Source organism: Festucalex cinctus, chromosome 14 (assembly GCF_051991245.1).
Source record: "Festucalex cinctus isolate MCC-2025b chromosome 14, RoL_Fcin_1.0, whole genome shotgun sequence".
In the NCBI taxonomy this organism is placed as follows: domain Eukaryota; kingdom Metazoa; phylum Chordata; class Actinopteri; order Syngnathiformes; family Syngnathidae; genus Festucalex; species Festucalex cinctus.
The window spans coordinates 20,165,053-20,191,497 of record NC_135424.1 but is presented as its reverse complement, the minus strand read 5'-3'; the positions used below and the strand labels follow the sequence as shown (position 1 = coordinate 20,191,497).

General features: G+C 40.2%; 1 protein-coding gene across 1 annotated transcript; it reads right to left on the bottom strand.

The window, feature by feature from the left end:
- Positions 1-1,941: 1,941 nt before the first annotated feature.
- On the bottom strand, positions 1,942-26,134 carry loxl4 (lysyl oxidase-like 4). Its single transcript, XM_077496127.1, has 14 exons — positions 26,000-26,134; positions 23,945-24,249; positions 23,666-23,880; positions 17,455-17,493; positions 16,655-16,868; positions 16,394-16,571; positions 11,275-11,429; positions 11,022-11,189; positions 10,603-10,765; positions 9,751-9,994; positions 8,180-8,295; positions 7,748-7,884; positions 3,340-3,451; positions 1,942-3,266 (listed from the first exon to the last, which is right to left on the bottom strand). Exons 2-14 carry the CDS (start codon positions 24,236-24,238, stop codon positions 3,196-3,198), a joined length of 2,106 nt encoding a protein of 701 aa, XP_077352253.1. The 5' UTR covers positions 24,239-24,249; positions 26,000-26,134; the 3' UTR covers positions 1,942-3,195.
- Between the last annotated feature and the right edge of the window lie 311 nt (positions 26,135-26,445).

Here is a 26,445-nt window from a genome sequence, read left to right as displayed (position 1 = left end):
TATTTGAACAGAAAATACTCAAATTCATCTATTTTATTAATTCTATTACATCATTGACATTAGATTGATAAAGAAAATCAATGTAACTCACCGACCACAGAACTAAAATACAAACTAATTTAATGTAACAATTATTATTATTATTATTATTATTAATATGTGCATGCAGGGGAGTGAACGGGGAGGCTCTACCTCCCCTGACCACTCATCCCTGGACTTCATTGATATATATATATATATATGTTTATTTTATTTTATTTTATTCTTGTACAACTTGGTTCTTGTCAAATTTAGACTTTTCTTGAAAAGCATAGCGATTATGATATTATTCTCGTTATTGGAAGTCTTTTCTAATTAACAAATATTCTGCATATATCTTCAGGAAGGAGGCAAGGAGCAGACTGCATCTTAGTGTGTGACAATGAAGTTTTATTAATTCACAGTCATGATGAATGGATGGATGGTGATTTGAAGTGACTCAGCCAGTGTTTATCCATATTTATCCCGTTTCTTCAAGCACAAATACAATGATCACCTTCACACATTTGCACCAGAGAAAGAAAAGGTGGAGTACAGATGGTGAGAATTGTGTGTGTGTGCATCACAGCAAAAAAAAAAAAAAAAAAAAAAACAATTACATGGACACATGTTAAATGAGGTCTAAGTCCCTGAGAGCTCAGCTTTCTATGAATGAGATTTTAAAGAAGCACCATTTGGCTCACACTCTCACTGGCCATAAGGTTGCTACATTTATAGCGGATTACATACAGTCATATGATGAACATTAAACTACTTGATCTACGGAACTGCATACAATTTTAAATAACACATAGGATAGACTATAAACATAGCAATTGTACATAAACACAAAGTGACAGCAAACACTCTTTTGAAGTCTGCTTGTTTTTATATTTGGTGTCATGTTGTTGACTTTGACAAATGACAGCAAATTAAAAGTGATTTCAGAAAACTACAAAAGGGATGAATCCTAATAAAGTAACTTATGAGACATGAAACCACTGGAATGAGCAGAAACGTGACAAATTTTGAGAATAGTTATTTTTGTCTGTTTTATACATAGTCTGATAAATGCGCTTTATATTTTATACTATACTACTATAATTTCCTTGTAAATGGTTGTGATAATGTTACCTATAACAAGTTCCAGGGCTAATATGCAATAAAATAAACAGCATTAGCATTTTGCAAAATGCAGTTGAAAGATTGTTAATAAGCTTGAAAATAAGAACAAGTAGCAGGGCAACGCTGAAAGGAACAAATATTATTCATTTAAAAATCAATTTAAAAACTATGAGGGGAAAAAGCTGTATATTTTAGAGAGAAAAAAAGTCAGTAGTTAGCAGTCACAATTCTATTTTATTTTGTAGCTTAATATTTTCCTTTTTTCCAAAGAAAATTCACTCTTCTCATATGACTTTGTTCACATAAAATTGAATCAAAATCTTGTTACAAATTTACAATTTCATTTTCATGAAACTTAATCATTTTGACTCTATTTCTTGTAACATTTTAATTTTAATTTTTCTTCTTGCAAAAGTATAGCTTTATTCTTGCAAAATTCGTTATTACGATTTTATTCTCATCGATGTATATCATTTGTTCGTAAAACTTCATTCTCATCTTTAATCTCAAGAAATAATGACTATTTTTCTTCTAATCTTTACATTTTTTTTCTGATAATATAGGCCTACTGTATGTTGTCTTTTCTCATAATAGTACTTTACTCTTGTCAAATGAAGGTTTTTTTTTTGTCATACTGTTAGAACAGTGTGGCCCTAACACTCATTCATAAAATGATAAATAAAATATATCATACATATAATATGAGTATTATATGATTTAGCGAAGCTGAATAAAAAATAATAACCCTTTTGTCTTGGAGACAAACAACGTTATTCTGTTATTCAGCGTCATTGTGTGGCCTGCTTTCAAAACGCTGCTCTTGAAATAAAATATATATGTATGTGAATGTACGTTTCTAAAAACTTAAATCATCTTTTTTGCTTCTCTAAAACAGATCTGTCAGCCTCTGTTGTCTTGCATGTGACATTTATGGGAACAAAATAAAATACAATTCCCGTAATTCTGTAGGCAGCTGTTCTACAGTGTGCAGAAAAGCAAACGCGATAGTCTTAACCCTAAGGTTAACTTAAAACTAACCCAAACAGACATAATTAAAAGGCTTTTATATATATATATATTTATATTTATACATATGCTCTCAAAGCTTGCTGGCCACAAACATGTGGTTGTCTGTGTTCCACTGTTGTTCCCTCCCATCCAAATAGTTGGGAGAGAAAATCCTTACAGTTGCATTTTAATAACAGCATTTCAAATAGAAAAAAAAAAAGCATCTGTTGTATCTTGTCAAATGTCTCGTAGCTATCAAATCTCTTACTGAATGCGTTGTGTGAATCCTATGAATAAATTAAATATCAGTATAAATAATACATGTGCATATGAAAACACCAACTCTATATTTCACTGTATTTAAAAAAAAAAAAAAAAACAGAACTAAAAGCATTTATATTTTGGATAGGTTGCTATGGTAGCTAATTGAATAGAAGATTATAAGAATACTGATGTAAAAAAGATAAAGTGCTTTGTTACATAAAAGTATTACTAAATCTTGTTAACTTGTTGAGATAACAATTGTTTTGTTATAGCCAAGGAATAAATAATAATAAAAAAAAAAAAAAGTTTAACCGTCCAGTATTGTCTGATATACTGACGTAAAACTCTAAAGCACAGTTTTATGTCCATAGCTGATCCAATACGATTTCTCAAATGCCTCCAAATTGATTTGCAGCAGAAATAACTATATTTTATCTAAAGATCTCATATTGGGCTTAACCAAATACTCCACCGCTATCTTGGCGACATATTCAATAGAATTTCACGTGTACGTTTTGAAAATCGAACTAGTCCACATTCACCATTTTTTTTAAATCAATATGTGATATTAACATACCAAACTACAGCAATAACAGCCAAAAGCTGTGTGAGCCGCTCTTGTCATTCGCCAGTCTAGTTGATGTGACGCTTGATCCGCTGCCAAGCCAGGCAGCTTTTCCGTTTTCTTTGCTGTTGTGGGCGTTACTGGAAGCTTCGCAAGGGCCTTAGAGTCACCACCCGCTGCCCACCTTTTGAGCAGCGTCCGCGGGGCTTTTGTGTCTACACAAAGTTGTTGGTTATTTGCCTCTGGTGCTCAAAAAGGTCTTCGGTCTCTGCGCTGTATGCGTCTCCTTGAAGGAGGAAAAGGTGGTCAGAAGTGGCCAAGTGGTGCGGCCGTTGAAGTGGGAAAACTTTGGAGCTTACCTGCATGACATCCATACATAAATGCTCTGTGGCCGTCGTACTTGCAGCGACAGCGCATGACGTTATTCATAAAGTCCGACTCGGCCATGTCCATGGAGGGGTTGACTTCCACCTGACAGACAGACACAACCATCAGTCAGTCGAGGCGGGTTGTTTATCTTTGTACAGTGGGACCTTGAAGTTTGAATTTAAGACTTACTGTTAGGGCGACTATGTGTCATGATACTTGGAATGAATTGCCATTAATTAAACGCTGCATTTCGGAAGGTTTCTACTTCCTGATTCTGTTTCATCATCAAGCTGTGTGATATAGCAATATAATATATATCGTAGTTGATATTAAAAATATACACCGTATGAAATTGTCTCTCTACCTGTCCAAGGGTGATTAAATATTTTCATTTCCAAAAAAAAAAAAAAAAAAAAAAAAAAAAAAAGAGAGTACACTCGGCCCGGCCTCAAGACACATAAATGATCCTCTCAGTTTCCTCAAAGATGCCATACATTAGAACTATTTCAACATATACCACCTCTGGGTAGTAAATAAAACGAAAAACATAACGCTTTTTTGAATAATACTTGACAAATTAATAAATAGTGACACAATGTTGTAAATCCAACCGTGTTTGCTCCCATGATCGACCTATAATTTTGTATCAAGTTTTTGTTTTTGTTTATTAAATGTGGTGAGTGGGGGATGAACCCATGCCCACTGGTTTGGCAATTCAAAAGCATTACCAGTGATGTAAAGTTCATAAAACCCTGCTTTTATCACACACAAAAAAAAAAAAAAAAAAAAAAAAAAAAAAAAGTTCGATATTTAATTCAAACGCACGGACACAAAACTGCCTATCTTTTTCCCTAAATTCCTCGCTATGGACTTGGAAGCAGTCCACAGGCTAGCCGTCGCAGTAGCATGATGAACTCCGCTTCCCATTTGCTGCACATTGAAACCCGGATATTTTCATAAACTTATTTTTTTTAAAAAACAAAAAAAAGGTCTCCCGGACAGGATGTAAAAAAGTGGACATGTCCGAGCAAAAGAGGATGTTTGGTCACCCTATGCTCATCATGAAAAGTTAAATTGAGACATCTGGACTCTTCTTTGTTGAATTTGTTTTTTTTTTGTTTTTTTTTAGGCAATTGTGCTGTAAGGCTAATGGTTTATTTTTTTTCTTCTTTTTTTTTTTTTTTTTTTTTTGCAATATTTCCGTCATCCTTACGTTTTCTAATGTACAATGGAGCATGTCGTGATTCTTGAACAATCCCATTCATTTTAAACATGCAACAAAAACATTCTACATAATGTAACTACACAATTGCCGACTGATGAGAAAAGCTCATGTAAATTTACAGTAAAGGTTCACAGCATGTAGTTTTGCTGCCACTTGCTGACAAGCATTTACTGTCGCATACAACAAGCTTTTACATGCTGTAAGTAAACCTGATTTAGGTTGCAATCAAAACGCTGGAAGTTATTCCAACTACATCTTAATTTTTGCATCTTATTGCACCGTACACTTTAGTAACACTGTGTTATTTGCAGCACAACTCTCGAACTGCTGATACGAGCTTTCTCTTAAGTGATAACAGTAACAAGTCATTTACTCTAATAGCTGTTCTGTAAAAATGCTCCACCCACTTTAAACACTGGTTACACACAGTTAAAGGCAGAAAGGCGGCAAACTACAAGAAAGAAACCGAGGCCACCGGTCTTGTAATAAAACTGGAAAGAATTTCATTTTGGTTTTCATTTCTCGTACAGTTGACAGCGTGGTCAAAATTACCCCAGTTCATTTGGAGTACCAAAAACGCTGTAATTGGCATGCCAGGCAAATAGTTTTGCAGTGAAGCATGTACAGTATGTAAATAATATGCCTCACTGGAAGTAAATGTACACTTTACTGAAGGAACATTATAATGGGTGCTTGTGTTGTTTTGATTTTAAGGCTTTTCCCACCCAACACTTAGCGCGCATGCGTAAAATCATTGAAGTCATTCAACACTGTTCAAATGATTTCAGTGTGTACCTTTTTAAAAGTATGATATAGAATGACAAGTTAAGCTCAACCACAGTTGTCTCTGCACTTGGTCCTGAGCACAAATGTGTTTGAGTCACAGACAACACCAATAAGATGTTGAGACGACACAATTTTAAGACCTGACTGGGCACAGTTTTAGTGTGTAAAGGACACACTTTAAAATGACTCCTTACTCAACAACGGCATCTTAAATTTCTTTGTCAATTACTGTTTGTTACGTGAGAGGCTTTATCGTTTTTCTGTGTTGGTTCAGTGTATTGTTTGGTGAGAATGTGGCTATAAAAGTAAACTGGGAGTTCCTTGGTGGCAAATTGTCCTTGTCTAATGGGAAGGGAGGCACAGTGGGAGCTTCACGACAAGTGAGGTAATCCTTAATTTGGGTAATTGGTGTGATTCATTAGCACAGGGTGGCTCGGAGGTCTGATGAATCCGTTCTCAAAAGTCAGAACTGCTAATTTAGCAATGTTAAATATAAAATGCTTCGGCAACTCAGCCTAATTTGCTTAGTCACTTCTTGACTCCTCCTTAAAACCGGATTATCGCTTACCTTAATTTCTATCCTCTACATAGAGCATGTACAACTATATAATTGTAACCAACATGCTCCAAAGACACTCAGCCAGCGCTCAAAATCATACGTGATTTGTGGATTACACTTAAATTAAGTACATGTTGCTCCAACCAACAAGTGTAATTACAATGAGTGAGCGTCGCAGACAAACATCAGTAATTATCAGCCGACAGTTCCCACACATGCGAGGCCGTCAACGAGCTGCAGACGGCTGCAGAAATGCGCGGGATGGGTAGTGAGATGGATAATGATGAGTGCAGTCCTTGATGTGTTTTACGCTAGTGACCGCAGACCTGATGATCTGGCTGAGGCTCAAGTAATGACAGAGACGGAGAGGATGGTCGAGCTAGATTGGAAGGTCGGGATGTTAACAGCGAAAATAGACGTACGGTGTGTAACCAGTAACCAATCAAGAGAATGTCGTGACTCGGGAGCCTGTGAGAATCGTCGGGCTGAAAATGTCTCAAAAAGCATTTGGTGAGGGAGACAAACTACATTCAAACTGGTGCTCATGTTTTTACGATCCATCGATCCATTTTCTATACCACTTTTCCAGTCAAGTACAGGCCGTATATAGAGACAGACAACCATTCGGAATCACATTCACACCGTCCACTCACTGCAGTGGTTCATAAGATCAATAATTCTAAAGTTCTCTAAATGTATGACGATTACCACGGCGACCCCATTGTTGTAATGTTGTGATGGCGATAATACATCAGTTGTCAAAGCAGCCAACCAAGAAGAAGAATTCAGAATAGAGTAGAAGAAGAAAATATTGTCATTTCCAGGTAGTCATCCAGAAATTATCTGACAGCTTTCTGATCTATTATGCTGCTTTCGAGGGGGAAATCAGAAACACCCTACTGGGAGCTTACAATTTCTGACGTCAAAAAAAAAAAAAAAAAAAAAAAAAAACATAGCTGAGTGTGAATGGGTCAATTGACTTTATAAAATAAACTGATACCTTGAAGTTCAAGCTAAAAATGTAGGCAGGAAATATACCCCAAAGTTAAAGCTTTCTAACAAATAAATTCATTAAAATTTGGGGATGAACAGCCTTCATATTTGATGCCACTCGAGGCGTCTGTTAATGTTACCTAATTGGCTAGCCATAGCTTTATGAGCTCTGATGCTTCATTCAAAACTGCTGAGAAATCTGAAATACCCCAGTTAGAAATGTAAACAAAAAAATGTTTTTAGCGACTATAGGCACACTGACTGTCAGTACTCCTGATAATAAACTTCACCTGTTTTGTTGTTGTTGTTTTTTTATTAAATTATCTTTTTAACACCCTCTTGTTTTGTTGTGGGCCAGTTTGACCCATTGAAAAGTGACCAAAAAAAGCTTTTGATATTAATAATGAGTTTAAGAAGGAGATACTTCTTATACTTACTTCAAATATATTGATGGGAGGGGGTTAGACCAGACACGTTTCGAGAATTTCATGTACCTTGGGTCAAAGCGACCCAGGAACGTTATTGCAATTCTTGAAAAATGAGGACACAAAAGGTGGGTTAAAAAGTTTAGTGAAGCAATGTATCTGAACATTTCCAATAAAAAGGGCTTTAGTAATTGTTTATATAGTCTTTCAGATCATCTCTGAACACAAACATTGTTATGTGACTTCAGTGTATGTCCCAAGTTTGCTTTGAGGATTTGTCCTTGCAGCTGTCCCAAATTTCAGAGTTCCCAGTTTTCTGGAATGCAGCGCGGTTGAACTCACTTTTGAAATCATGCCAACCTTGAACTATGTTCAGGGCTTGAAGAGCAAGTAGAAAGAGGACTACTAACCTGAAAGATGTAATCTCCAGGCCGCACGTCTGTCACGTCAATCCACTGACAGTCGATATCATGGCGGTAGGTATCCCAGCAGCCTACAGAGATACCCTGGTCCCCCATATTATAACAGGAAAAGCGCTTTTGGGAACCTAAAACACAGCAAAAAACATCAGTTGAATTGCCATCATCTTCATCATCAAAGTTAGCTTAATGCCTGCCACTTTGTGAATAACATTTTGTTATGAATGCTGCTTTTTCACACAGGCTATTTCATCCATGATGTAACAAGCAAATGGGGAGTGAATAAACAAGCACAGCGGCGATCTAATACATTAACCACAGAGTAAAAACTCCACACTACTGCAGCTAAAATATTGATATTAATTTCCTGTCGCTAATGGGAAGTGCAGATTTTGGGTGTGTGTGAATGGTGGTGAATATTACCATCAGGGCAAAACGTGTCCTCCAGACAGAAACTGGCCTTATGCCCTTCTGCAACCCGGGTGCCATTGATAGTCAGCAAGTCATAATGTGTGAAGACCTCAATGCTGTGGTAATGTCTGAGAAGAAAGAGAACGATGGAGAGACCATGTAAGAAAGAGAGTATGTCCAGAGATAGCAAAAGTATAAAACTATGTGTTCCCATTTTTTTGCTAATGCTAACTGACTTGGGGGGAAAAAACAAAAACAAACCTAAATTAGTTATAACTGAAAAAATAATACATCTAATGAGTGTTTGAGAACTGATTAGTCAGTGAGTCAACTGTACAACCCCGCTTTAACATTTTAAGCTTGAAGTTGGCTCATCGCTAATCACTGTTTTTAGCATCTGGACTTCCAATCGGCCAATTACAGAAGACTTTTGATTCGCCCGTCTACTGCCGTTGCTGGACTTTAGTGCTCTGTTGAGCAAATGTCAAGCGAACAAGGCGACACAGTCTAAATCTATCTGCGCAAGTCTGTGTGTACAAAAATAAGATGGCTTATTTACATTGTGTCGTTACGTTTCGATAAAGTAAGGAGAAGAAACTACAGATGTGTTTTCAAATCCAGGCAACAAAAGTAAAAAGCCTTCATAAAAATAAATACTCAAGTTCAGAGACCTGAAAAATCTACTAAAGTGAGTACTTCATTACTTACCACCACTTAGCATGCATTTCTGTTTGCACATTGACACTAAATAAACACTGCTCCCCTATGGCGTGTAGCCTCATGACCTCACTGCTTGAACATGAGCATGGGTGTCACCATAAGACCTCTAACAGAGGTTTGTTTTAGCGTCGTGCTGCCTGTTTGCCCGTGCTCGATGAATGGAGGCCTTTGAACGCCCGCGTCCATAGCACTAATGCGTTGTCGAAACAACCCACGGCCACCTTCGCTGTCCTTTGTACCCCTTCACAACTTCGCTAAATGGCTCGCTTCACACGTGCATGGGCACGAAAGGGGCTTCATGTTGGAGACATGACCGCTGTCTGGGTTCCTACGCGTACTCAAAGGTCAAGCATTTTTCTACATGTCCGAAAACGCAGTTCTGGGTCAATTATAAATTGTTGCTTCTTGCTTTGTTACTAATCTTGATCTTATTTAATTGGCTCCGTCTTCGTGACAGGCCTTCAGGTGCGCACGTCATCTAATGAAACGCAGCTTGCTGAGCGCTTGAGAGGAATGACGTCCACCAAAACTGGCGACCACCCTTCATCTGTTCACAGCTGCTAAATAAGGCGACAAAGATTCTTGTGTTAAACTGGTGATCTTGCATGTTACCAGCTGATTCCTTGTCATAATCTACATGTTTTCTTTCCGGCTGGTGATTAAATTAAATATAACTCCAAATGACTCCACACGGAGGCCATTAATACATGTTTTGCAAGAGCCCGCAATTCATCTGTGTCCAGGAGCCTCTAAAATAAATGACCACATGCTTAACCACAGCATCCCGCATTTAGTAAAGCCTTCTTTCCACTGCAATAAATCTCTGCAACACGTGTAAATTATCCCGCGCCGGGATGTGGTACCTGTGACACTGGTGCCACGTCCAGCTCTCCCTCGTCGCTTTGGGTCGGAAATCGGAGCGTCCCAGGTTCATGATACGCGAAGAGAAGCGCAGCAGCCGTCTGTGGCCGTAGGGCCAGTTCATGCGGGCGGCGGAGGAGGACAGACAGTTCTCCTCATTGGCACACCTCAGCAGGTGGAGCGGTCGGTCTTCCAGGTAGGCCGTCTCCTGGACCAATTGGGCATCCAGAACGAGGTCGGGAGCCGCTGAAGCAGGGCAAACGAGATAATATTTGAATACATTTTTTTTACAATTTTTTTTTATATAAATTTTGAAGTGTACATTATAGTTTAGGGTGTTTTAATTTTACTTTAAATTATTTTTGATGTATTTAATATTTTATTTGAGGCTATTTCAATTTATTTTAGATTTTTTAATTTATTTTTTTAATTTATTTTATTACCGTATTTTATGTCTTAAAAATAGATTGTAAGGTGTAAAAAAAAAAATAATAATACAATTCCTTCCTATTTTTTCATGCATGGTGATGGTGTCATGTAACATACTAACTCCATGTGTTTTGCCTTTCTTTGGCATTTTTTGCAGCACTTACAAAAGAAGGAGCAGTCCCCCAAATTAAGAAATGGGAATACATTTTTATTTTTTTTAAATTTGCACTACCTGTTTTCTTTCTTTTTTCATTATGTCCTATGAGAAAATAAATGATTAATAATCTAAATGAGTTGGCCAGTGTCTTGAAATGGATGTTGTTCAATGTTAGAGGTTCCTTCAGATTGTAAATTATTTAACCTTTGTAGTATGTAGTTTTCTAAGTCAAACTTTAAATATCCCAATAGCTAAAATTTGGTCTTACTCTCTGAGCAGGTGACCCCAGCCGCTTTAGGTCCTCCACCTCTTGGACAGTGCATGTGGTTGTTACGGCGACACTGCTGAACTGAGAACTCTGTGCCGACGCAGTGAGTTCCACTGAGGATCAACTCGGCTGCATTTGGGTCGCTGGACCAGTACCAGGTATCCTGTCGGAGGCCAGGGGATGCTTGTAATTCATTGTCCATCAGAGTGAATTAAAGGCTATAGATTGACCTCCATCTCTTCATTTGTTTTTCTGTTTTTCATTAACACCTCTGACAAATTAAAGGACTGCTGCAATTCATCAAAGAGATGGAACTGGTCATTCAGAGCCTCTTGTACTAAACATCCAAGTAATGGAGGCATGCTGTTTCATTTGGGGGGGGGGCCTGATGGACTGATGTGGTGTCACTTTGAGGTTACCTGATGTGCACTCGCAGCAAATCCCAGACCCAACTGTCTGCACACCACCATGGCCTCATTGATACCCCAATTCTCACTGCAGACCGAACCCCAACGCTTACGGCCGCCCACTTCCATCAGCACCTCCACTCGGCCCTCTGAGGGAACCCTGCCGCCAGCCAGACGCACCTGCAAACATGTTTAAGACTCGTCACCTTTGAACAGTGAACAATGTATGCGTTAACGTTGTGCACAGTATTTGCATTGCTCGTACCGTGTGTTCTGTGCCGGTTTTAGGGACGTTACAGCGCACTGAAGCATCCTGGCTGTGTTTGAACGTCCACGGTTGAACCTCCTGGAAGAAGCAGTCGAGGATGGAGCGCTCTGTCCCCGTGCACTGCACACTGTTCATGTGGATGGGTCCGGTTCCTGCACAGGACAGATTTTTTATTTTTTCCATAGTTTGCTTCATCTGGGCCAAAAAGCATATTATTGCTCGACACCATGGAGCAAAATTGGTATTTATTGATCACCTTAATTTAGACCATGCTACGGTACACTATCAAAAAGCTAAATAATTCTCCTTCATGTAAAAAACAGTGGTCCCACTGAATATTGTTTTCATATGAATGGTGTCAAGATGCAGAACATAACAGAGTTAATTCACAATGGATGAATGCGTCCTTTGCTGAGATGTAAGATTTCACGTGACATTCGTTTGTTCAGGGCCACCCAGTGAACGTACTTGCGTCATGCAAAGCCTGAACACTTATCGGCTAAGATCTGCTTTTTTTTCCTCTTCTGAGTGCCTTCTCCACTTCAGAAACAATGAAAAGTTCACATCCATGGTGATAAAGTGCTATTGCGAGGCAAGCAGCAGAACCTGTAGCATCGACTTGCGGATCTGACACACCTCAATGCCAACCCTCCTTTGCTTTAGGCAAAACAACCACAAAGCACATGCTAATTGCATCAAACAAGGGCAAACGTGTGTCAAGACTTGTACTTGAATCAACATTTTATGAATGCAGTCAGTTCCATACGAAACCGCTCTCCCAGTTATGGCTTTAGTGTTTTCTTCATGCGTAAGACATAAACTATAAACCTGGAAATGGACGAGCATTCTACCGAATGCCACCATAGCCACAAAAACCAAGGGAAGGGGAGAAAACGGTCAGATAGACATAGGAAATGAAAAATGGCAGAGACGACGGGATGCGAGAGGGAATGCAGGCTGGCTGGCTCTGTCGCTGTAAGATTGCAGCCCTGCTTCCACGTTGGTTACGCATGTGGCTAGAAATGTCGGAAAAACACATATCTGTCCCGTTTCCGCTGCTATCGCAACGGCGACTCCCAAAAGCTGGATTTATCGCGACAAGGGTGTGTAAAGGCCCACATGAGGGATTCCAAAAAAATAAAAAATAAAAACACAGCAGTCACAGGCTGTACTTAAAACTTCCTTTGGAAAACCTGTGAAATCCCTGAAATAAATTCTCACATGAATCGCAGCACACTTCTGATGAACATTTATGATGTTTTGCTCCCTCGTGTGTGTGGAGTAAACTTAATGCAAACACACACCACGGGTGGAAATTGTTAAATAAACACAAGTGAAATAAAACTGTTGGTCAAGGAATAGAAATATCTTGTAATATTTTAGGTCTATAATTTTGAGGTGGGTTCAATCACATTGACTGTCCAATGGTCAAAACACAAATCTCCCCTGATTAACCCTGTGATTGGCTGGCGACAGTACAGTTAGTACCCCGCCTCTCTCCCAAAGTCTCAAGCTTACGTATCACCCTAATGAGGACAAGTACTATCGAAAATTGCGTAGTCCTATTCCTAACATTAAACACATCAGAACAAGGTCTGATGTGTTTAATGTTATTCTTAGCAGGCAAATAAAACAACCTGGGGGACGCAAATGGCTCCATGGACACCGCTCATTTAGAGCTTGTTATTTTTAGGTCAAATTACTGCCTTATAGAGTTAATGTATCTTTGGTTCAGTGAGTTTTCTTTCAGAGTGATTAGAAGTGGCAGATGGTGTCACAGGTTTTATCTTATTAGAAAGATGGATTCCATTTAATGGTTGGAAATTGGGTAATTCTGGTCTTATTCTTGTTGGGGATAGCACAAATAGTAGCTTTCAAGGAAAACTCTCTTCTTTTCCACACTGAAATTACACTCCATTTCAGGCACTGAAATTAATGTGCTGTCTGTCATCTTCTCCCCATTTCCATGAAAAATGTCCGAGTCCGTCTTTCTTAGCCAAGATTGTGTTAGTTGGGTAGTAATCTGTGTGTCTGCGGCTGGTTAGATCCTATGAAACAACGCCAGAATCATGTTGCTCCACCAGGAGGATTCCAAACATGATTTAGAAGTTTAAAACCGATTGGCCATTTTATACACAACTATGTTTGTGCATGTGTGTCTGGCAATGTCTGAATGAGACACACTGGACACGTTTACAAACTATGACCACTGGACTGGTCGGCGGAACACATTCTTTATCACATATGCTCATCAAATAAATCAGCATGGGGGGTCTTGTAGCAGAAAGTTTGGGTGGAAATGACGCTAGCACTTGAAAGAATAGTTGTGTAAAAAGAAGTTAAAGCACTTTGTAACAATTTGCCCAAAAAATATCATGACAATAGCCTTTTTATTTAACAACTTATGACTGAAACATATTTTAATTAGTATATTAAGAGCTTAGCTGGTCATAATGGGAACTCCTGCAAGCCACTGGCCAATAGTATTCAAACTGAATCCGGGTTTGAATTTCCTGCCCTCTGTCTGCGGATGTGACGTCATGTTTGTGTTGTGTAAGTGAAGAAGGGAAAATGCAGTTTTATTTTCCAGCCACAGGTGGCGGTAGCGATTCGAAATTCAATTGTCTGCAATTAGTAACTTTAACTCTCGTAATACAATAAACTGAAGTGATCTGACCTGATAACACATGATGACGTGTTGCTTTGAATGTCAATCCGCTTCCTTCATTCCTCATGTTCTAGTGGCAGGCTGCTTCTTCTTTTGGGATAAATGTTGCAGAAATAGCCAAATAAAAAGTGAAAGATGCAGAATTAATGTTTAACCGAGATCTTGTAATGTACCCTGAGATGTATTTTTCCTGAATTAATTTTAGCATGCTAGACGTATGTATGAAAAAACACACACACGCACGCACCCCCACGTAAGCACACAACACACACATAGCCAAAGAAAATCCAAACAATGATTTTAAGATTTTTGTTTTCTTTTTTTCCTGGTTTATACTGTGCCCCCCTTTAAAGGGATAATGTTTTTTTTTTTTTTCATCCAAACTCAGGGCACTGAAATGCGACCTGTCATGTTTTTTATTCTGTCTACCTCTCTTGGTCATTTTTGTTTTCATGTTTCTTCGACGAGTTGTGACTGGAGCTGGGGGGGTGACGGGGGGTTGCCTTTTTAGGGATAAATAAAGTAATCTGAATCTGAATTCAAAGGTGTTTCTCTCCAAATTTTTTGAGCAGCCAGGACCGACGTGTGGATGTGACATTTCCGGTTGTAGGTTTCTCATCATATATACATCCATCCATTTTCTTGACCGCTTATTCTTCACAAGGGTCACGGGGGGTGATGGAGCCTATCTCCGCTGGCTCTGGGCAGTAGGCGGGGTACACCCTGGACTGGTCGCCAGCCAATTGCAGGGTTCTCATCATATATCACTTCCTAACTGCAGAAACCATGTGCCGATTTTGGAGGTGTATTTTTGGGCAAATTCCGAATTGTACCGCTCCACCGACGTTAGAGGTTGTATATTCTTTCACATAGAAATTAAACATCTACTAATTAAGTCTTTATATAACTTTACCCGAAAATTCTTCTTTCTGTATATAGTGGGAGTTTGTTCTCTCTAAAAAGTCTAATTTAGGCGTGTTTAAGCAACGTAAAGGCCTATGGTTATGTGGCCTGCCTTCACGGCACATGCAAAATTACAGCTTGCAGCCAAACGTCATGTAGTGAACGTTACAGAGGAGAGATCCGTGCTCTTCTCTTTGAAGTGCCACCGATTTGAAGTTCACCGGTACACTGAAACCTGAGAGGGAGACTGTGTGTGTGCAAAGGAAGCATGTTTGTGTAGAGGGTCAATCCTGGCATTTGTCAGGCTTAAACTACAGCCGCAGCTTAGACATGTGCACTTACACAGTTAACCACCTCTGTGAATGAATGTGCTAACTGAAAGCAGATAATCAAAATGACATCACCAGGGGTTAAAAGGTAAAAGGGGACTGATGTAACGCACTGCGTTTGAGCCAAACAAGCAAACGGTCATGCCGCGTTTCGCCTTGATCAGCATGAGGGGAGAGCACACCCTGGCTTTAAGGCTTTTGGGTGGCCGTTCCCACATCTACTCAGGGTGGGGACGCCAAGTACATTCAAGATGGGTTGGTTGAACGCTGCGAAACCTCTCAAAAAGCATGTACAGTTCGGAATTGGAACACAAATTCATGGGAAAAGATGCATGATGATACAGGAATGTATGTGCAGACAGATAAACTACACATCGTTACTTTACCACTGACCTAGCCATTGAACACCACACTTCAACCGAATGGGAAAACTCTGATATAGAGTTTCAGGACTTCACATACATTATACTGTACCTTTTTTTTTGTCAAGGAAGAAGTGGATTACCTTATGAAAAAAAAAAAGTATAAATTGGCGATATTTTGCTATTATGTTTCACTGACTGCACCCGTGCATTTTTGTGACAGAGACATGTCACGTTTTGCTTTCTAGCCACAGGTAGTATACATATGGGATTATTATCAGGTCATTAATAGTTAAATTATTATTATTATTTGCATTTTTACGTTTTTAAGATTAAATATATATCTTACCATGCAACTACCACAAAATGTAGATTTGGCAACAGTTTCACCCTCTGACAGATTATAATTTTAGTAATATTATTCCGTATAAGACCAAATTCAATCTGAGCAAATCTCAGCTGGCCCAGTATCCTGGCACAGATTTGGCCAAACTAAGAGGTTCCACTGTATATGAGTCAGCGCTTTCAATGGGCAAATGAAGGGTACTTTTTGCTATTTGAGCGCCCAAAGCTTAAACAAACCAATGCGGCTTATAGTATTAGACATCATGTGAAAGTTTTGCGGTTGTGTGTACACCTGACACACACAGGTGGAGATCCAGCAGTGAAAACAAAAGCAGCTTCAAAGTGTCACAGACAGACGTGATCTCATCTGATCAGTCAGGGCAGACTGCTGCTGACTTGAGATAAAACACGTTCTGCAAAGGTTTGCCGTATCTCGTCTGGAATTCCGTCACGCTTGATAGACACTTTGAAACGTGCACAGTCACAACAAGCTCATTGTTCCTTCTCACCTTGACCCATATAGGCGCCTTGCAGTGCGTCCTTGGCGGTACCGAAGCCCAGCTCTCTGCACACCACGCTGGCCGCCGTCCGCTCCCACAGGTGGTCCACGATCGTCCCCCACTTTCCGTCTCGGAGCACCTCCACGCGGCCCTCGCCAAGCCTGGGCCCGGCCTTCAAACGCACCGGCTTACGCAGAGGAACAGGAAGGGAAAGTCAAAGTCAACACCACATGAATTCACTCGTGGTTTTACATAATAGCGCCGTCTTACCACAACTGGGTACGGGGCTTGAGGTCTTCCCGAGGAAATCCTGGAAAACTGAGGGCCCGGAACACATTTGACCACAGCGTGTCGGCCGTTCTTACAGGGGGCGGGGCTACGGGGGATTGACAGCTGGCCGTGGCACTCAGACAAAGTGTTCTCACTGCCCAGACAGTTGACCTTCTCTACCCAGAAGCCCTTCTTCTTGGACATAAGGCTCAGCCTAAAAGGAATGAGGTGAGCTTCAAAAATTAAAATGTGAAATGGCGGGGGGGGGGGTTATATGTTATATGTGACTCATGAATTTCCTGTCTCAAGACGCCGTGTCAGAGGCAAACCAACAGGTTAAATGCATTGAAATTGCTGCTCCATTTCATACTGTCCATTTTTTCGCAGGCTATTCTGTAGAAACAGCAGACATGGAATGAGGGATGAAAGTTGACCTGTGCATTTTGGCTGTAAAGCCCCTTTCACGCTGCCTATTAAAGGTGAGTATGTTTTGCTTTTTTTCTTGGGTGACTTACTAGCACTGACACAGGGTGGTCGAAGTGGACCTGTGATTTAACCGGATTCTGAGGTAGTAACAGAGGCTAGATGGCAGTTATGTAAGTCCCTTTCACACTGTCTTCATTAATCCTGATTTATCTTGCCTATTTTTCCTGGGTCATCATTATGTCCAACACCAAGTCGACCCACAAAGTTCCCAAATTCAGCGGAAGTATGTGAGGCGTAACGGGGGCGGGACGCGATGTCTCTGATGCAGATATTTAGTGTGATCTCTATGAGAAGTAGGCCAAAGTATAACTTACCTTGTTGAAGGATCTGCAACCTTGGTGTCCCATATTTTCCTGGAAAGAAACAAAGAGAGGAAATGGTCCTATCAGAAGTGTGTTTCAACTGTGGTTATGCGTACACACATCACCCTGTGTGGTGACCTCAGTGACCCACAGTTGCTTCATTGTAATAGACTGCAAGATATACTCTGGCTTCTGTTGTTTGTTTTCTATGTAACCTGGCCATACACACATGCACATTGTGTGTTCTTACTTGGCAACCAAAAATATTCACCACTCTGGCCATGACTTTCTACTGCTCCAAATATAACTTTTGTATATAAAACACTGGTTTTCGAGCAAGGTTTAGTGATACAAATGGTACGGGCTGGGATAAGTTCACTCTTCCTTCATCTATCTTTTCTCTATTGATTTTAACATTAAGTATCTGCATTCTCTGAAATACCGGGATAAGACCTTACAAGTAAGTATTGCATTTTATTTATTTATTTTTATTTTTTTTTTACTTTTTTTCTGAAGCTTTAAGTCATGATGTCATTACTGATTAAAATTTCTTGCAATTAACAGTGGTTAGCCTATTTTTGGACTATCCATCCACCCATTTTCTTGACCGCTTATTCCTCACAAGGGTCACGGGGGGTGCTGGCTTTGGGCAGTAGGCGGGGTACACCCTGGGCTGGTTTCCAGCCAATATTTTTAGACTGGTATCCAAAAATAAGAATGTTTATGAAACACAGAGGTGTAAGACGCATACCTTTGTCAAGAAAGTTGACAAATGCAAATGCAAAAGAATTGTTTCAACATAGAAGAAAGAATTGCGTTCATTGTTTTTTCACTCTTTTAGTCAGCGCAGCGTCCATGTAAATAAACCCAAAAAAATACTCAACAGCAGCATTACTGGGAAAAACCCAGATGTTTTCTGCCAGTTGGAGAATTATGCAGAGTGCAGTACGGGTGCTGAGGGAAGCCTTCCGCTCACTGGATAGGCACGCCAACATGCCACAAACAGAGTGTGCCGGGAAGGCTTCCAAACCTTGTACTGGGCAAACACTATTACAGATGTTCACATTGATTATGCTATGTAATAAACGTGCTAAATGTGCTAGCCTGATGGGTGGAAAACTAATAACCCCATTAGAGAGTAAACTGTGTGGCTCATTTTAATATAGAAGGACATTTGTATTTACTGATGACATCAATAGGTATAATACACCTGCATTTAGCTGTTTTTCACAAAATTTGGTTAATTAAAATTTATTCATTTTTGTATTGATTCATCTCATTAAATACTGGTTAATTTATTCATTTTAAATAATATAAAATATTAATAAAATATTTTTCTGAAAATGAAAGCATCTTAATGCATTATAATTTTCTTATTAAAAAATGATGCTGCCATTGGATGTTTCTTTGCATCTCCAGAACCTTTTTTTTTTTTTTCAAGAAATGTAAGGCTTTTTATTTTTTTATCTATATTTTGGCAATACTCAATAGTATTGTATCATTAAGGGAGCAAGGTATTGAACACTACAGACTAGTTTATATAATGTAATCTAAAAATTAAAAAAATATATTAAAATAAATAAATGAAAACAGACCCGCATGGGAAGTAATAGTATTGATTTTAGGGCAGGAGAAATTCGTCCATTTTCAAAATCAAATGTGGCCCTTGACCACTGTCATTTTCCCCCTCATAAATAGGCCAATCAAAACGAGCCCATTAAGCAGATTTGCATGTTGATAGAGACAGGTAAATATTTTCACATGCATATTTCAGGCATGAATAATTTATATTTCAGACGTTTTAATGAGAATGCAAAGCACCTTACTTAATTAAGTTAGTGGGCTAAAATCAAGAGAGGCATTGTTACAGCAATGACGTTATGTCGCTGGCAGCTGACACTCCACTTTCCTCAATCACTCCTCGCGCTGTACATACGTAAGCAAGACATTCACACAAATATGTTTTTCAAGGATAAATCTTGTTTTGGGGAGAAAATACGTATTACATTCATCACTGCTAATGAGTTTGCAGCGAGAGGTGTTTTGCAATCTGCTACTTCTAAATAAAAACACAAAGCAAACGTGTGTAGACGCCGAGGTACATGATGTGATGCCGGATGCCTTAAATGCAAGTAAACAGTTGACGTCATTCTGAACACGCAAGTGAAACGATGCTATTCCTATCACGCACTTTTTTCAGCGGGTGCGGAACAATCCCATAAACATAAACCGGCCACTGACATGTTATTTAACACAGCACGTCCTCAGTTGCACTTGTAAAACGTGTTAAATGCATCCAGCATGTGGCTCTGTATGCCTGAAACCCGCACAAACAAACAATTGTCTGACCTCTCCACACGCTACATAAACTTCAGACCAACAAAAGACATTCAAATCAAAAAAAAATATTTCCGTGGCATTTTCTGCTTGAAATCTTTTTACATAAATATTACATGAGCATTGATTTAGTGTGTGTGGACTGCAGACAACTGCGTTATTAGTTTCCTCCACAGCATCCATCAAAAGGGCTTTAGGCAAAAAGTGCATTGCTTCAGTGATTGTTGAGCTAATGATGCTAATGATGGGAGTCTCATCTGCCCGTTAGTAGAGACGATAATTACTTCATTGTGCAAGGTTCATGCACTTTTCTACACCTTCCATTTCTCGTTGAATTCAAAGACAAAAACACACTAGAAATCCATTCGTGATGGCCATGATGACTGTTTAATCAACATGTAGACTACTTGGCTGCAACCAGCAAAGGCGCTGTTGATTGTCAACTAGCAACTAGATGACCGAGACACCAGTGAGTGCACAATACAATTATTAAATATGTCATGATTACATTACAGACAGCTGTGGGAAAAAAAATCTCTCCACTGTTTGTTCGTCAGCAGGCTACTGACAAGATATTCCAACCAAGTACAGTAGTAGGTGCATTTTTCCAATGTTGTTTCAATGACTCAAACCCTCAAATTGATCAAATTGAAACCTCAACGTAAAGTATTGCATTCGTTTATGTTGGGATGGATGTGGGCTTTAATAAGGAGGATGTTTTTTGTTATGAGTTATTCTTTTTCTGTGTAGCATTTGCCATTTTGTATTCTAATCTAAGGGGCATACATGACAGTTCTAAAGTGAATTTCCTCTGGAAATGTGACATATATTTATTCAACGCAGCCCACATGACTTGAAAGTAAAACAAATGGCATTAAATGTCCTTATGATAGGGTTAAGTCCCTAAATCAAAAGTCAGACGAAAAAAGGCGGTCAACTGCTGATTCAACGGCTCGTACAGTAACCATAATTAAAGATATTTCACACAAGCAAGTGAAAATTAGATCCGACTGGTGCGGCTCCCCCCCCCCCCCCCCCCCTCCCTCCATCTCTCTCACACACAGCTATAATGGAGGGTGTTTTTTCACTCGCAGCCCAAACCCCAGCGAGCCTCGCTCCCGACCAACCTGCAATTACAGCATCTTAAGAATCGCATCCAAGACACACAGGCGGCCCCATAGACACAGCCTGGTTAAGGATTGCTAAGAATGGCTTTCGAGCAAGATAGAGGAACATAGGGGAGGGTCAAAACCGTGCAACACGATCCCGTAAGTGTTTCTTGGCTTCCGGTCACGGGTGCAGATGTTACAAAAGATGTCAACGTCATATTGTCTGAAAGTTGAATTGTTTTGGTTGCTCACATGGAGTAATTGCAGTATCTATTTCAGACTGTGCTTACAAAGAGCAAAACAAACCACGCACAGAAAGAGCACGGTTGGTATGTGCTTGCAGATCAACATCCCTGAAGCTACCATTGAGATTCAGCGACGGATGGATCAGATAGAAACTAACTTTAGGGTATTTTCTGTGCCCTAAAAAACAACAACTATTTACTATGAGTAACTGTCGCCATAGTCAGTCAAGGAAATTTTATGAAATAGGCTATAGCCATCCCTGTTATTGAGTTTTAGCCACAGCCGCGATGCCATTATGGAAACCAACCGTTGCACAATTCGTAGAGTAGATGCTGAGCATTTGAAATGCTGAAGCCAAAAACAATTCGTGAAAGCGCAAACAGTCTCCTTTTTGAAGACAGAATGGAAAAAAAAACACTTTTAGACACATCATTATGGTTTGAAGGCTATTATGACACCAAATTCCAATGCAAAGTTACTAGTGTGCATTTTAGGACACCTTAGGACATCCTATTTAAAGGAGGCTGTAAAGGCACAATCTTACTGGAACTATTCAATTTGATTTCCTGCCACTTGACCCACCAGTTACTAAGTCGCTACCACTGTTACCCGCTCTGAAGATTATTATTGGATTCTAGGATTATGATTTTGATAATATTAGTAAAAAGAGAAGGGCAGCATTCAAGGTTTACAACTAAAATGACATCAAACTTCCATCACTATTAAAAAAAAAATAAAATAAATAAAATAAAACGTACAAAGACAGGTAAACACATGAACTTAGCACTTTAGCTAAATGGTAGCTGGTCTAACACCATATGGCGTAGTTAGAGCGCAATATAAAAAGCAGTCCAGTCCCTAACCAGAGACGTGGCTGCGACATGGGTTCAAAAAGAGATCTTGAAAAGTTGGGCAAAAAAAGGTTGGTCACCCTTGATTTTGAACATTGTCATTATTTATTTGTCAAGTAAGGCTTCAAAAGAGCCAAGCACATGCAATGATATATCAAAAAATACATACATACAATAAAAAACAGCCCTAATGGTAACCATTGTTGAGAGATGATGTAAAAAGTGAAGTGGAACATCGCTGACTCGAGCCTACAGATGCTCTACTGCCAATAAAACAGGCAATTGGCAGACAAAAAAAAAGAAAAAAAACTTCATCTGGCCTCACACCACCGTATCGACGGAACAGTTAAAGCACAATCAGGAGGTGATATTACAACTCGGGACAGGAATCCAAAATTAAAAGCATTGTTGTTTGTCTTGGGAGCGGAGATAGCATCAGAGAGCCGCAGAGGCAATGAGGTGCGCAGAGGGTGATTTGCCTTGAAACAAAAAGCTTTTTGCTCGCGGGACGGAGATGCTCCTTATCATTACCTCCGAGGATGAGGAGAGGAGGGGACCTCTCATGGACATGTGGCTGAGGGGGGAAGATAAGCCAGACGGAGGCTTTTACTTATTCTGCCTCTTAACTGGACGCCGCTGCTATTTGCTTTTTATTCTTGGCTGACTTTTTAATCATTTAACAACCATGCAGATACTTGGAGACGGTGTTGAAGGAGGGAGGAACATATAAGGCTTTTTGCTCTAATGTGGTGATCTAGCCACAGTGCAAGTGAATTTTCAGTGACGACACCTGTTACATTCTCATTATGAGGACACACATTACTCGTGTTTGATTGGCTGGCTTTTCTATCCATGTTGATATGTCATTGGGCGACAGAGATGGCAATCATTATAGTAGCACCACTGATTGGTGGTTGTATTTCCACTGTTGTCGGCTTTTCCACGTTTATAAACTCACTAATTTTGTCAGGGGTGTTAACACTGATGAAAATATACACCCATGAGCTTAAAGGTGCCGTCAACCCCCCCAAAAAATTCTTGACAAGAATATATTCTACGCAGTGGTTAATATTACGTTAGTCTAGTGGAATATGAGTTCAGCAGCAAAATCCAGCCATTTTCATCAATATCAGAAGGCGGCCATTTTGCCACTTGCTGTCGACTGAAGATGACATCACAGTTGCTCAGGTTTCAGGTAACAACCAATCACAGCTCAGCTTGAGAAAACAGGTGTGCGTTGATTGGTCGTTGCCTGAGCCCTGAGCAACTTTGATGCCATCTTCAGTCGACAGCAAGTAACAAAATGGCCGCCCCATAAGACTGATAAAAATGGCTGGATTTTGCTTCATAACTCATATTCCACAAATGTAATATTAATCATAATGTCATATAGACGAGTGAGATCAACACATTATTGTCTATAAATGTTTAAGGTTGACTTCCCCTTTAACGCATCAAAAAACTTACCTCCTTAGAACCAAACAAAAATGTTTTGAATCAGGTTTGACTTAGCAACATGAAATTTGTTAGGTAATCAATCATGAGTAGATCCATAAAAGTTTCAAGAACATCATGCCTGAAAAGACCCAAAGCCCATTTTGGTTGGTCGGCAGCCATTTTACAGTCATATTGGTCATTGCTCAGGATTTTGTCACAAGTGAGAGAAAGATGCTTACTCACTTGTACATTTTGAGGTTGGGCTCAGCGGCGTCTGGAAAGCCGAGCATCCCGCACAGCACTCTGCTGCTGTTCAAACTCCAGCCCATGTCGCACACTTGCCTCCATCTCCCCGCGTGCTTCACTTCCACTACACCTTCAGTCACCAAGGTCTTCTTCTTGGTCGACATGAGGATAGGCCTCAGGCGCACCTCCTCGATTCGGACCTTACTGTGACCCTGGTGGACGGAAGCCAACACTTGTTATAGCGATAGAAACTTCAACAGCTGTGAGGTGGCATACCTGGTAAAGTTGCTGCCTATGGATTCTTGGGACCTCATGTGGATGTCCGTTCCCGTAATAGCCGTATCCAGAGTGCCTGCGGGTATCCACCAGGCCTTGCCACTGGGGCGAGCGATTCACAGTGGAGCTGATAGCGTTTCCGTTCTCTCCCGTACTGGTCGTCTGCTCCCGCCTGCGCTCGGTGGCGCACACCACCCCCATGTCTTCATTGTGTTTGCAGTCGTTCACCCCCCAGCCGTTGTGCTTGCAGTCCTTTAAGGACTTCTCGGAACCGTTGCATCGAACATTGTCCATCCAGATGGGACCTTGATGGAGGAAAGTAAGCTGTTATTAAATTCACTCCCAGCCATTTTCACAGAAGCAATCCCGTTCGCTCCTGGCTGTTTTACTGGATTTTGACTGATTTTGCAAGGCCCACAGAATATTGTGTTCTATTGCTATAAAAACATGAAACCTAACAAAAGAAAGAGTCTCTAATTTCATCAGGAACAAAAGTCTATTTCTATCTGTTTCCGTTTTGCAGCAATTAGCATTATAATATAGCTAAGTTTCATCATTATTCACAAATCTGTTTAAAAGAGTGGGGAAAAGAACTTCTTGTAACATGGCCCAGGCTGATCTCTTATACTCTTCTGCCACCTGCTGGCCGTTTTTGTTATAACTACCATTGTTCCAAGCGTTCTCTTCATAAAGGCTGCATAAAAGCCTTCTGTATGCTCTAGCATAGATTTTTTTTTTTTTTTAAATGCAAAAAAACGTATAAATACGTCTTTGGGACCGAATTTATACATTTTTGGGAGCAAATGAGTTAAGCATGTTCTCCAGTCAACCTTGTTCTGGAAACAGACCACACAAGCTCTGAAAAGTGATCCACGTATATGACTTTAAAACCGGCAGCTTGATTAGGGGTTGCACCTTTGCGGCGTGTTCAGAAGTTGAGTGTTTTACGAGCATGCCTCTCAAATTCATTCCACGTGGCCTTTAATTTGGATTTAAATGCAGCAGTAAAGAATGTCCACAGACCGCAGCAAGTGTTGCAAAACGGTGGTAAAATGTATGCTGTCATTACTCCAAAACAAATGCCCCCACTTTTTTTTTCTTCATGCATGGGCTCCTCCAGCCTGCCGGGCGACCTTAACGAGATGTCATCTTCGTGGCTTTATGATGTCAGTTATTTCGGGTGTCTTAATTACTGCTGTTGGCATAGGCATAAGCCCCGTGGTATGTTTCGAAGTATTTAGGTTGGGATCAACCAGTACAAAATAATTTTGGACCAACATGAAACGATGATGATTAGTGAGTTTTGCCACTGCTCGTCAAGCTGTATGACAATCAATGATCATTTAAACCACAATTCCACCAGGGAGTCTGGTTTGCATTTCCAGCATGGTTGATAGTAACTAGTGTGACATCATGCTGTGTAAAGTACCACAACAAACTCAACAGTGAAAACGAAACACGACTTTCAGGACAATGATGGACGACTTCCAACGTTTGGTGTTTTTCATGTGATGTAACTAAAGACATGCTTTCTTTGGGCAAAATAATGTTTAGTGTTCTTTCATTCATCTTGTTCTGAATCATAGGGCAGCTCAGACTGTTATTGCCACGGGAATCGATCCCAGGAAAGTCAGCCATGTGAATCAGTGCATGTTCTGTCAGTCGTGTTCTTCACAATGTCACAGAGAAATGACGATCCATGTAATCTTTTAAATGGGCTGCTCTCCATCTAAAGACGTTGGTCATCCATCTTGGACTGAAATTGAATGGAACTGGGGACTGAACCCATGTTGAAAGTCAACCTTTCTTGATAATCAAAGTCTGAAACTTTGGGTATCATACCACAGTATTAGTTTAGTTTGTTGTCAAAAAATGTGAGCCCAGTTTTAACATTTGAATTGTGAGCTTTAGCTTTGACTTTCTAGTGATTTGTTACCGTGATCAGATATAGGAGAGAGGTTTACATAAACTGTCAAAAAACACACACACACACACACACACACTCAATTTTGCATCAGTAACTGTCACTGTGGGAGTCTAAAAAAAAAGTCTTACCTTGTCCTTCCCCATATTTAGCACTGTGTGCCCACGTGACGCCTCCCTGGAAGCCCAGCTCTCGACACACCACGTTGGCCAGGTTGATGTCCACCTCGTCGTCGCACACCGTGCCCCACGTGTTGTTGTGCAGCACTTCCACGCGACCCTCGTGAGGCCCCCGCGCCGAGTTCCCCGCCAGACGCACCTTGGCGGCAGGTGCGCGCGCCGCCCTGCGCGGACCGGAAGCGGCGCGCCTCGGCTCGGCAGCAGAGAGCCACACAAGGAAGACGAACAGGAGGCAGATGGAGCACATGGCGTGGGACATTGTGACGGGAGAGGAGGGGTCTGAGGAGGAAGAAGGTAAAACACCTGTAAAAAAAAAAAAAAAGTTTTGGATTGTTGTCTTACGCCTCCGTTTTCTGATGGAGGCAGGCTATGTTCAATGCTATTTTCAGAATATGCAG

What these genes read in the sequence shown, in the direction of transcription:
- loxl4 (XM_077496127.1), bottom strand. Translation starts at nt 24,238, where the DNA reads ATGGACAATGTTCGATGCAACGGTTCCGAGAAGTCCTTAAAGGACTGC. An exon ending in AAGCCCCGTACCCAGTTGTG is followed by an intron (nt 16,572 to 16,654) that starts GTAAGACGGCGC and finishes CCTCTGCGTAAG; the next exon opens with CCGGTGCGTTTGAAGGCCGG. An exon ending in AAACCGGCACAGAACACACG is followed by an intron (nt 11,190 to 11,274) that starts GTACGAGCAATG and finishes ACATGTTTGCAG; the next exon opens with GTGCGTCTGGCTGGCGGCAG.